This window comes from Delphinus delphis, chromosome 7 (assembly GCF_949987515.2).
Source record: "Delphinus delphis chromosome 7, mDelDel1.2, whole genome shotgun sequence".
Classification (NCBI taxonomy): domain Eukaryota; kingdom Metazoa; phylum Chordata; class Mammalia; order Artiodactyla; family Delphinidae; genus Delphinus; species Delphinus delphis.
The window spans coordinates 93,473,957-93,487,656 of record NC_082689.1 but is presented as its reverse complement, the minus strand read 5'-3'; the positions used below and the strand labels follow the sequence as shown (position 1 = coordinate 93,487,656).

At 34.4% G+C, this 13,700-nt stretch overlaps 1 protein-coding gene across 7 annotated transcripts in view; it reads left to right on the top strand.

Moving 5' to 3' along the window:
- Positions 1–13,700, top strand: part of R3HDM1 (R3H domain containing 1) — a 114,299-nt gene that overhangs the window by 20,309 nt on the left and 80,290 nt on the right. For all 7 annotated transcript variants that reach the window (XM_060016886.2, XM_060016884.2, XM_060016885.2 and 4 more), the window contains 4 exons: positions 3,058–3,172; positions 4,237–4,315; positions 11,284–11,343; positions 11,427–11,567. In XM_060016886.2, the coding sequence (XP_059872869.1) occupies positions 3,058–3,172; positions 4,237–4,315; positions 11,284–11,343; positions 11,427–11,567 (395 nt within the window). The remainder of the gene's footprint in view (positions 1–3,057; positions 3,173–4,236; positions 4,316–11,283; positions 11,344–11,426; positions 11,568–13,700) is intronic.

Genomic DNA, 13,700 nt, shown 5'->3' with positions numbered 1-13,700 from the left:
CCTAAAATCCCTCTGTATTCCAACAATTAGTTTCCAAAGAATTGAGGCAATTTTGTGGTTAAGACACATGACTGAATAAAGGAAAAGAGAAAAAAAGCCATGACAGGTTGTATGTCTTTTTTTTTTTAATGCTAATTGTACGTTTGTTAATTCAAGCAAAGACAGTTATGCTTTGCCTTGATTTAGAAGATGATGACGTCAAAAGCCTACTATAGATACTGAAGATAGTTGTCACATATTTAGAATGTGTTCTGTTTTTAAAAGCACTACAACTCTGTCTCTGAATTATAACAAAAGGACTTTTTTGATAGATTATTTATTGTCAATGCACTTAATATCAGTTTCCTTTGAAATTCGTTCAAGTGTCAAGCAACATAGGGTTCAAAATTTACTTTTGATTTTTAAAAGTTCTTTTGTACATTCAGAGTAAAGAATGCACCTGTTCGGGGTGGAGCAGTTGGCAATGTAATGTTTTTTGAAAATTAATTTCTTTGTTTTGTTGACCAAAATGTTACACCATCTTAGCCTCTTGGAATAATTAGTCCAAGGAGATAGAGGAAATGAGAAGGGTCAGGCATTCATAAGACTGTTAGTCCAGAAAAGGTGCCTTTTTTGAGAAAAACTGTAACAGACATGATCTTTGGTTTTATTTGGTACATTTCACCTATCTGAAAAATTTATTGTGGGAGGCAGAAGGGGGGAGAGGGTTCTTATAGTACTGCATAGATTTGTCTAGTGAAAATTTATGAGAAAAAATTAATATAAGGAGTATATGTTGTATATTAACGTATATATTGTTCAAAACAGCTGAGTTACAGCATTTGGATAATGAATAAGATGGTTATGCCAGAGTTCAGTTATTCCACGTAATATAGTCTTTCTCAATTTCTCTTGGATACAGTTAACTTTTTCTTTTGGGATAATAACCTATTATTACCCTCTCTGAACAAAAGATATTCTTTTTAATAGAAAGTCTTTTTCCCAGTCTTGAGTTAACTAAATTGCATCTGACTGGGAATTGGAAAATAAGTTATTTCTTGTAAAATGTACTAGTACCAAATCCTTGATGGCAGAGATACTTTCCAACTAATAATGCTTGCTTCAGAATGTGATTTTTGAGGAATTAATCTGGAATAAAACTCATTGTTCCAAAGGTTGAGAGGCAATTAAAAGAGAGATGTCATTTGTGTCAGATGACAGCTAATGAGAGGGAAGTGACCTCAATAAATGATGTCAATTACAAAGTGAAGAGTAAAGGAATTACAGCTACCTATGGAGATATTGCTCTCATTTGAGTTATTTATAGTCAGGAGAGTTCGTGTATAAGGACTTCGGCATTTAAAATATGTCTTGTTTATTTGCTACTGAAAACAAGGGCTCAGTACCAACTGAAGACAAGCCTCAGTACATTATGCATACTGGATTTTTAAATACAATTCATCTTGATAAATAGTTTAATATCTGTAATTAAAATATGTGACTTTAGAAAGAGAATTTGGAAATGAAATCTGATAGTCATTATAAGTGCCTTTTAGTGAAGTTGTAAATGTGAAATCTTTTCTTCCAACCTGGATTTTATGGATTATCCTTGAGTAACAGCAATAGAGAAGCTGTAAGTCAGGAGAACTTCTAAATATTCTACTTCTGAAGCATAGTTCTGGGATTCATTTTTAAATATCTATTTTACAGTTAAAAAAGAATGAGGAAAGTGGATTAGAAAATGAGTCATAATGAGAAAAATGACTGGTTGATGAACGTATGACATTGATTAACGTATGAGATTTGGTAAACAAGACAAAGGAGGGCTTAAAGCAGGTGTTCATCGTTTTAGTGGAAATTGCCAGTGCATAGCTTTTGTCCTATATCCTGAGCACAACCTTGAATTGGGATGGAATGGGAAGCAGAGTTGAAAAAAGATGAAAATAGCAGTCAGCAACACCATAGGAAAAAATATGTATGTATTTGATCTGAAATTCTTCTGCCAAATACTATTTTGAAAAAAATTATGTGGGGAGAAAATGGGTAATAGAAATCCTGGTGGCTGCAAGTTTAAGATTCCTGAAATTTATATCTTCTTCAATATTGACTTATTGCGCCTACCGTCACCACCAACCCTCACCTAGAAAAGCGAAGTAATTGATTAATATTTTTCATCTCTAAAGAACAACTGTATACAGTAATTTAGCTTGCATATAGGCTGTACCTTTATCTTTAGTAGAAATGGTCTGGAAGTTAGTCTGCCTTTCTTTATAAGTTTGCCTGAATAAACAGAGCTATGTGATTTTTATCTATTTGAGCTATATGAATTAATTTCCAGTAATTCCTTTGGGTTCTGAAATTGCATGTAATGACATTGTTTCAAAAATAAAATGTAGACGTAGTTCTCCTTTTCAGTCTTAGAGAATATGGTTACTTTACAAGTAAATATTACATATCACTAAGGAAAACAATCTTGTTTGAAATCTTTCTAAAACAACTTTGTGGTGATTGAAGGAGGAACAGTGATAGTAGGCTCAAATAGGAAATAAGCAAAGTGGGGGATTTGGTTTTGGAAAGTTTTTATTTACAGTTTTATATGGCAAGAAAATGAAGAAATATGATTATAATGGACACTCAAAGTATTTTTTGATAAGTGTTGACCTGACTCATATGTTCCTATTGTCATGATTGATGATAATTGTCATACTTTGCTTGACTGTGGCATCTCCACTGCAAAAAAAAAATAGGTTAAAAAGACCTGTTCTGTCCTCCAAGGGTTTTACAAGTAGATTCATTTAAACTATTCTTAAAAAAACATTTATTTTCTCTAAGATAATTTTCAGGATATGTTTCAATTGATAAATTCAACTCAAAGCCTTAATTTTAACATTTTTTTATCAAGAGTTGATTAAAACGGTAAAAATATTTTAAGTTGTATTCTAGTTTGAAGAATCTAATTGGATAAAATAAAAATCTTTTTCTCCATACAATTTTGTATTACTCAAAAAAATACAAATGTGAGGTATTAACTGAATCACTTTATATTTTCACTTAATAACTGATTTTACCTTCCAACAGGAGAAAATTCAGATCCAGTTAACACAATCATTTGAAAAAGAGGAGAAGCCCTCAAAAGATGAAGCAGAAAAAGAAAAAGCCAGTGATAAGTTGCCCAGAAAAATGTTATCAAGAGGTTTGCAATTTATTTCTGTGTTTTTTAAACAAAATTTTAGTTTTACTGTCGATAATTCCATCCTTTACCCCTTGAATAATTTTACATAGTGTATTTCTATTAAAAATGATCTCGAACAGACCGAAGGGATGATACTGTTCTGTGCAAAATGGCATAAGGCAGTTCTGCTGAACATCAGTAAGATGCTTTAGCCAAAAAACTGCAACACATGCAAAAGTCACCAAGGAAGATAACTGTCATGATCACTTATTGGTCTGTCTCTTGTATTGAAATAATGGAATCACTATAATTTGAATACTGATTCCACTAAAAATATTATTTTTTTTTAATTCCTTATGATACAGAGAGCTGATGCCAAAATGTTCAGTATCCAGTAAGAATATTCTTGGAAACCTAGAATGTTTATCTTTTATAATAAATTTTAAGGGAATTCATCATATATCATTACAAGTCTATAAAAATGCTTTTTTAATTTATAGACCCAGTTATGTTGACCAGTTTTATAAACAGCATAAGGCTATTACATTTAAGGGGAAGAAATAAACATGAATGTTTGTAAAGAAACATTTTGAAAGCGAGCTTTTTGTGATAGACCCGATCAAATCTAATTAAATATTCTTTCAGAGCTACAGTTCCTGCCTATCTCCAAATTATTGCCTGCACTTATATTTGTAACTGAACTAAACAGACTCAATTTGCTTCAAATGTAGTTAATTGTCTAAATCATTCTGATTTTTTGCTTGAGACATTTTTGAATATGAGGACTGTGGTGAGTATATAAAAGGATCTTTAAGAATTCAGAACAAATTAAACTGGCACATTTGAGAGATAAATTTTTTTAAGAATGTACATAGACATACAGTTACGTAAATCCGTGTCATGCTCATTATATGGGAGTAGCAAAATTGTGGTCATCTGAATTCATCATAAATTCCATTTTCCTACTTTGTCAGTTTTTTTTCAATGTGGGGCATCTCATTTTATTTTAATATACATCATGTGTAAAGGGAAAGGGATTTGTTTCAAACAACTTTATACTGGGTTTTTGTGTTGTTGTTTTTTAGATTCCAGTCAAGAATACACTGATTCAACTGGCATAGATCTACATGAATTTTTAGTAAATACATTAAAAAACAATCCCAGGTAAAAATTAAATTTATAAGGTTTACATTGCTTCTAGAGTACCATAATTTTGTTATATATGTTTTCATTACTGAGTTAGAATAAGATTAAAATATTTAAAGTACACCAGAAACATTTTAGTTTCTTAGGGCTAAGATGTTGTTGGCCTCTATATGCACATGTATAAATATCTTTTGGCATTATGTATATCACCATGATATAAAGATAATTCATACTCTTTAGGAATTTGGGAAAATACAGAATCACCAAGCTATTTTGACTCTTAATTGAGATGAAGAGTTATCATTAATCATGAAATAGGAGAGAGAGAAATATACCTCATGATAAAGCACTCAACCAGATAACTTAGTGTATTCACTTATAACAAGTTTTTGGACTTAATTGAATGCAGAATTTTTGTTTCTTCTTGCTTAGTTTATAAACCTCCAACCCAAAGATTTTTAAGGTGCTTATTTGAGTCACAAATTTAACTAATTGTGAAGTCCTTTGTTTTGCCGAGGTACTAGATAAATAGATTTAGCTTTTTGACAGGTCATCGACCCCAGTGAGGCAGTCTCCCCACAGAGAGGTTTATCCACAAAATATCTGACCAACATGTTCATGGGGTAGAAGACTTGAAGGTTAAGAATGTTAGCTTCCCAGAGTGGTAGTAAAAATTTGTGAAATTTTTAGCTTCCCAGAGTGGTAGTAAAAATTTGTGAAATCTTCAGTTCATTGGGTAGGTGCACATGAAAGAAAACAAACAACTCTTTAGTATCATTGAGCCTTATCTCATGTCTTGCTTCAAGATACACCTTTAATTTCATTCAGGATTTATTGTTTCAGTACCATCTTGATTTCCTATTTTACATTTAACATAAACCCCAAAAGGGGACCCACCAAATTGAAAAGTGGTCTCCCTGTAATATGGGCTGAAGATGTATAAGTGTGAGGTGAGGAAGAAGTCAGCCAACTCCGCAAACTTATTCCTCAGCGGTCCCAACTGAAAGGTGAATTCATTAGTCCATTGAACAGGCATTTCTTGGGTATATATCACGTGCTAAGCATTGTGCTAAACATTGTAGATATAAAGATGAACAAAATATAATCTCTGACCCTAAAATATTCACTGTCTGTGTGCTAAAAAAAAAAAACCCATGATATGTAATTAAAATAGAATAGATGTTGTAAAAGAAGTTTTTCAGTGTGCTTTAAAAGCACAGGGAGGGGATCCCAACCTCTGAAAGGATATGGGAAGGCTTCACTGAAAAGATAATGCCTGAGCTGAGTCTTGAATTCAGAGTGCTTTAAACTGGAACATGAGCGGCACGAGGGAGACAAGAGCATCGCCAGGGCACGGTCGTACGAGAGAGAGGTGGCATATCCAAGCAAAGACGAGATTGTACACTCTGGCTCTAGCAGGGAGGCATGTGGCAAGTGATTGTAGAAAATGAGGCGGAGGGCGTTGTTGAGGAATGAAAGCAGGTTATGCAGTTGTCCTCAACCTAGGATAGTACCAACACACTGGGGTGGTGAATGAGTAAGGAATGCTACTGGTAAGCTAGGGATGCAATGATCGACGAAAAATAGCCTTACTTGAGATGCCAGTAGTTCATCGTTTGAGAAATACTGAGTATGGCATGCTACGTTGAGGAGTCATGACAGAATTTTCAAAAGGGTGAATTTTCAAAAGGGTGATGCTATAATGAGATTTATGTTTTAGAAAGATTACTTTGTCAGTGAGGGGCCAAGATCATAAGCAAGGACTGTGGGTTGACGAACACAGAGAAGAATAGAGAGGAAGGGACACATTCGAAAGACATCTAAGAAGTACCGTGGCAGGACTTGGTAATTATTTGGATATGGAAGAGTAGTGGCACGTTGGAGCAGAACAGAACAGCTGCTAGATTTCTGGCTGGACTGACAGCTAGTTCCATTAACAGGGGAAGTAAATAAGGGCAAGCCTGAATGGAGTAAGGTATGTTCTGTTATAAATAAGTATAGTTTGAGGTGCCTGATGGAAAGCCACAGTGAGATGAAGTGTGTCAGCAGTTAAAAGGCTCTGGTTTTCAGGTAAATGAGCCTGGCTGCTGTTATCGGCAGCCATCAGTCTTCAGTAGAAGTGACTCTTGCTTTGTTCTGTGGAAAGGCAACGTGTTAAGGGTAGATGTGAAGGAAGAGACCATGGGTGTTAAAGATTGCAAAAGAATCATGAGAACGCTTGTCTTAGAAGTCAGCCAATCGGCAACAGTATCATGAAAGGTAAAATGAAACAATCCATTAGATTGAGGAACTAGGAAGTTGTTGGCTATTTTAACAAACCATTTCATTTGCGGTAGGATGGTGGAAACTAGAACTCAATAGATTAAGGAATAGGAGCATGGTAGAAAATACATAGCTAGTTTGTGTAAAATAAGATGGGATCTTAAACAGGCAGAATTTTTCTTTCTTCTGAACCTGTAGGAGAAACATCAATAAGGACAAATATAGAAATCTATATTTATACATTCCAAAATATTTTTCTTTTGTGCAATTCTCTTGTTTTCCTCTATAAATGAAAAAATTTTAAAGTTATCTGCATATGTGGTTTTTTTTTTTTTTTTTTTTTTTTTTTGCGGTACACGGGCCTCGCACTGCTGTGGCCTACTCCCGTTGCGGAGCACAGGCTCCGGATGCGCAGGCCCAGCGGCCATGGCCCACGGGCCCAGCCACCCTGCGGCACATGGGATCCTCCCGGACCAGGGCACGAACCCACGTCCCCTGCATCGGCAGGCGGACTCTCAACCACTGTGCCACCAGGGAAGCCCCATATGTGTTTTTAAAGTGTACAATTTAATGGTTTTTAGTATATTCACAGATACGTGCAACCATCACTACAATAAATTTTAGGACTTTTTCATCACCCCAGAAAGAAACCCTGAACGCTTTTGCTATCACCTCTCTATGCCCTGAACCCTAATCTAGTTTGTCTCTACAGACTTCCTTGTTTTGGATATCTCATGTGAATGAAATCATATGTATGTGGTCTTTTGTGATTGGCTTCATTCACTTAGCATAATATTTTCAAGGTTCATCCATGTTGTGTAGCATGTATTACAACTTTAATCCTTCTGTGTATGCATTTTTATTTGAATAAATATATAGGTGAATCATTCATGTAATGGCTAATGAATAAGTTATTAGTAATGTCAGTGTGGATTAGAAAGTTGTAGCTAATGTTAAATTTTGTGAGAAACAAAATTTGCCTAAGTGATAGCTCAGTGTTCTCTCAATGAAACACACAATTAATTGCCAGATATACGTGGCACAAAATTAGTAATAAGTCTGGCAAATTTCCATTAGAGCTTTCAAGATTGTTGCTCAGAGATTTCTAAATGTTAAGCAGATTTACTTTTAGTGATACTAAAATTTAGCTAATGTTTTATTTCAAATTTTTTCTTCAGATCATTAATCTTTTATCTTGTTCTCATCCCCATGAATAAACTTAACCTCAGGTGTTAAATAACAGTTTATCTGGAATTCCTGTTTCAAGAAATATTATCGGAAACTATAATAATACTCATTACTAGTTTAGAACCCGGGAACCTGAAGTTGTCCAAGATAGAGTTTACACTCACTCACATGGTTTTTATACCTGTTTTTGTATTGATTTTATACCCGTTTTGTGTAAATTCCACAGTGTACTAAAGAAACATGGACAATATAGGCAACTATATTACATCGCTAATGGAGGGGAGCAGCCCCATGGATAAATCCTGAGAATGGATATTGTAAAAGTAAACTGTATTGTTCTGGGGAATATCGTACAATTGTTCTGTGTTTGAAATATTTCCTAAAATTACTTTTACTGGAGGTAATGTCTGAATCATCTTATTTCTTGCCTGTTGCAGATATTTGACCCAGGTCATGTGGAACATTGGGAAGGGGGTGGTCAGATGGAAGCATTGTTGTTTTCTTCTTTTTTATTTGCCACTTGTATACCAGCTGCACACACTTTCTCTAAAGTCAGTTCTGGTATAATGACTAGAGCACTGGTAACTAAAAGATTCTTGCCCCTTCATTTTCACTTTAGATAGTAGTTTATTGGTCAGTTTGATTGAGATCTTTGTTTTTATTATTTCTTTAATAAATAGACAGCATTTATTGGTCTATTTTTAAACGTTATATGATAAGTTCAATGCATGCCTACTTTTAGGTTCATGCGCTAATAAACCTTATGCCTTAAGAAAAGGAATTTGTGGATCTGTTAGTTTGATGTATGTAATGCTTCTATAAAGGATTATTAATTTTCAACTTATGGCCATTACCAAAATATCTAACCTTGATTACAGATTTGAAAATTTGGAAACTTAGACCAAGCTATAGATATATCATATACATATACATACATAGTATCATATACATACATACATGTATCATATACATACATAGCTATATGATACAGGCAGGAAGTGTAAATCTTGAGAACTTAGGAAAGCTATTTTCCTAACAAGTTCTACTTTTTACTAACTGAAAATTTCGTAAACTAAGTACGGGAACTTATTTAAATAAATGGCCCAGGTAATAATAGAAAATCCTCTGCAATCCATAGATCTACATGCGAAAGGAAAAAAAAATAAAAACCTGAATTTGTATCAATAGCTAGTAAAATCGTTAGATTTTGTTTACTTTCATGGAGACAACAGAAATTTGTTTTCAATGCCAGTTCATTCACTGAAGAACATTTCACATATCTTAGGCCTGCTGTTGAGCTCAAACAGAGGAAACAAATTTAAATGCACTGTTTCATGAATGCTGAATAAGTTGCCTGCCTCAGATTCCTTTTTTTTTCCCCTGCAACAAGTATATAAAATACATTAGGAAAGTTACTGAAAATTATATCATCTCAAGACAAATTGACCCCCAAAAAATTAGAAGAAAAGAGGGTCTTATAGTTAAGTAAATAAGTCCTTTTTTGGGGGAAACCTTATGAAGTAAAAATTTCCCATCCTCCCCCAACATTTTAAGGAAAAAAATATTAAAAGACATGGATGAAATAATCTGAATAATTTATTCCACACAATTACATTTGTTGAGCTCCTCTCTATAGTCCAAATAACTATATAATGGTAATTGTGATAAACGCTATTAAAGGTATGAAAGAAACAGGTTCTAAGAAAGAATATAAGAAGCTGTCCTAGGCAAAGGAAACAGCTTGTTCAAGGAACCAGCTTGGCAATTACAGGGGTAAGCTAAAATGATAAGAGTTTTGTGAGTAAGGGGCAGGAAAAGAAGCTAAAGAGGTAGATGAAGACCAGATCATGCCCACCTTGTAGGCCACATTACAGGTGTTCAGTTATAACCTATGAGCAGTGAGAAACCTGTGATAAATATTTAACCAAGGCCATGACTTGTGTTCACATGTGTGTTTCTAAAAGATTGTTATGGATGCTCCAGGTAGAACAGATTAGGAGGGAACAAGGGAGGATACAGAGAGATAATACACTACTATTACAGTAGTCAAGTCAGAGATCCTGATTGCTTGGATCCAGGGTAGTGGCAGTAGAAATAGAAGAAAAATAGATTGAAGATAGATAAATTTTGCAATAGTAATTAACTGCATAGGAGGATTTTTAAAAGCACAGTAATGGGCCAAAAATGCTTCTAGTACAATATACCAAGTGAAAGGTAGTGCCACGCTGATAATGCAGAATACTGAAGGAGAAACAGGTTTAGGGGCAGAATTGAATGTTGCTAGAATTTGAGTTAAAATGTAATCGTGTTTTCAGCTTTGGGTTTGAAATCACCACATAGGCATGTTATTCTCTTGATTTTTTTCAACTGATATAAAAATATGTATGGTTAATATTACTCAGTTTTTTATAAGACTTCTTCCACAATATAGAGAAAAGATCAAACTCAGAGCTGATGTATAGACTTTCGGGCAACTTAAGCAAGGGCACTGTTTCCTTTTAAAATTTGAGAGGGATCTACTATATAGTGTTTATTTGGGAGGGAAACATTAACCTCTTGGCCTAGTTTTCTTGATCTATAAAATTTTAGGAACAGAACTGAATGATTTGTAAAGCTACTTCTAGCTTTAAGGTTCTTTGAGGGGTTTTTTTTGTTTCTGTTTTGTTTTGTTTTTCCCACATGCGCATGACATTTACAGTGAGCATAGGAATACTCTCTTGAGCCATGTTCTTGGTGTGTGGGCAGGGAGGTCCTTTGAAAGGGAGTGGTACCAGTAACTTATTTTGTAAGTGTGCTAAATAGGACCCTAGTGGTCTAAAGGAGCACGTGCAGGTGTTCCCTAGCGTCCCTATTTATTTTACATGTTGGAGGTCTTTGGTTCATTTTGATTCTTTGTGGGAAAAATTCCCAAAGTCTTAGAAATATATAATAGTGATTTTCAGAATGATTTGAAAAGTCCTCTCCTTCTGAATTAGAGTTAGTAATATAGTTCATACTTCTCTGCTATAGTTCCATTTATAAACTAGCATTGGATTCCCATAGGAGTATTCCTGTTGTTACTGGCATTGCATGTTCTTTAGAGTACTGTTTCTATGGAGTTCAGAATAACAAAGTCATGAGCCTGACTAAAGATGTCTGTTTTCCTGCTACCTCTTAGCTTTATTGAGTAGGGAAGTAAGGACTAATATGCTGTTATAATCCATACATTTGCAGAACAGAATCTAATATAGTAATATTTAGCAGATCAAGATATATCTGTTTTAAGAATGGCCACATGATGGTAATTGTTGAAATTGGATGATAGTCTCTCTACAATTGTGTATGTGTGAAATTTTCCATAAAATTTTTAAAAGTCATCTTTTAAAATATTACTTTTTTTTAGAAAGCATGTAAACATTCTAGCATCAAGCTTGTGATGTTCTTCAGTATACAGGTTTTACCCCCCCCCCCAAAAATAGCCCTGTAAATTCAACATTTATGGTATGATTAGGTCAGTGTTAAATTTTATATATAAGAGTTTTCATATTTTGTTTCAGGGACAGAATGATGCTGTTGAAATTGGAACAAGAAATTTTAGATTTCATTGGTAATAATGAGTAAGTCCTAACCTTTAACAAGAAAATAAATTGTCATCACAGTTCTTTAAGATTTACTAAATTAGTTTTTCTTCTACTTTTAGGTCTCCACGTAAAAAATTCCCCCCAATGACATCTTACCATAGGATGCTATTACACAGAGTCGCTGCTTACTTTGGATTAGACCACAATGTTGATCAGAGTGGGAAGTCTGTCATAGTAAACAAAACTAGCAATACAAGAATGTAAGTATCAAGAAATGTAGTTATATATTATCTATGTGTTTGATACTACTTTATCTTTCTGTAGCACCTTTTATCTCAGGTTTTCCACATGTTTTAGCAGCCTAATTCAGCTTCGTGACAACCGTATGTGACGGGACCAAAAAGTAGATTTAACTCACAAGGTGTAAAATGCACCAGTCTGGACTGAAATAAGACAGATGAATGAGGATGGGTTTTAAAAAACCCTCAAAGGTCATAATATCAGTAATGTTTAATAATCATTCTCTTGCGGATTTTTGAATTAATATAATTTAGTTACCTGTGGCCAACCTCAGGCAAATTTTAAAAAAAGAGAGCAAACTTTAACACCCTTACATTTAATTAATTTTCTATCAGTTTACTGTCTTTTCCACCTTTGTTTTTGCTCCGTTTCTTCCACAAATCTCAGGACGGTGAGACTTACTGGTTAATCCAGTATCATCCATAATGTTTTGTACCCTTCTGGGCTATGTGTAATTGACTGAGGAAGAAATTTTAAGGAGTTAAGAGGAATCATTTGCTTTAAAAAGTGATACCTGTACAGTATGGTGAAATAGATAATCAGTGCTGATATGTGGGAGCAAAAGGCCCAATGCAGAGGCCTATTTGTGAAGCTAACGCAGTTGAGTTCAGCTAACATTATACTTCGCGGTGGTTTCCTATCAAAAGAATTTTCTATATTAATTTCATATGTGGCGGCAGTGGATCTGTGATAATGAGCAGCAGACAGCTTCAGATGCCATAAATAATGCTTTTCAGTTCATTGTTTTTCTTCCTTCCTTGAAGCTAGACTTCTCAGGGTTCTGTCTATTATGAACCCTTCAGTTTGCACGGTTTATAAATAAATGAATAAATAAATTCATTAATTTCCTTTTTGTTATAATGGCCTTTACCCTTGTAGCTGTCATATTGTTTGCTTGACTAAGTTGGTTTTCTTCCATTTCAAATAGTATTTTGTCAACTAAATAGGTATATTGGTGGAAGCTAGTATTTTTAAATGATTGTTACTACAACTAAAATTAAATTAATGAAGACAGATGTCTTTGAAAAGGATCCCATATTTTCAGGGGCATTAAATTTTACCTGCAAATGGGAATCTGATTTAATTTTCCTATGCCTGTCTTTCAGTCTTTTGAAAATATCCTCATCTTTCAGCTTTTTCCTAGTTAGTTGTATCATGGCTAAAGTTGGATAGTAACCATAACCTACGAGCTGGACTTAAGGTGAACAGAACTCTACTTCATTTAACCAGTACCTTTCAACATTACTCAGAGCTGCTGGATGCCCAAGCATGTGTACATTAGCAGGCATTTTGACTAACATTTCGACTGGTGACTCTCTAAGGTTTTCAATACAGTGTAACCTCAGTTATTTGAATGCTGCAAGTGATGTCAAGGTTCTCTTTATCCAGATCATGAAAAGTTTAGCTAAACGCAGATGTTTATGATGTACTTAAGAATGGATCAATAGCGTAATTATTACTAGACATTTCAGATCATTGACGTTACACTGTATTCTTATTTTATTTCTTCTGGAATATGAAGAAGGATGTAAATCAGAAAACCTTAGAGATCTGCTCCACAATGAATAAAAACAAACTTGCCTTTTCCTCATAGGCAGATTACCCGCTCCAGCCTTGAACCAGTGGTGTTGTGGATGTCAACAACCCGGTGTCCACTGGGCTGTCTCATTGGAGCGGGAAGTTGGCGATTGCAGGGCAGTAAATTCAGGCATCTATAAAAGACAGAGGTAAGACAGTCTTAAGGTTAGCTGAAATGCCTGCTAATGCTGTTTGGTGTGGGGATCCAGCTGCTCTTAGAAAAGTTGCCAGGCTCTTGGTTAAATCTTATAGTTCATATTGGTATAACCATCTCTTTTTTCACCCAAGTACAAATTCCTTCAATAAGAAAATGTGATTTTGAACAGCTACAGAAATAGTTGATATAAGTAAATGGGGCAATCATGGACAAATAAATAACAACATACTGCCATTGTCAGAACTAAATAGATAATCCTTCAAATTCCTAAAGAAAGCAATCTTTTTCTTATCAGTTTGGTCATGAAATCTTTTTACTCTTTTATTTTTCTCTTTAGTTCTCTGTATCGCTTTATGTG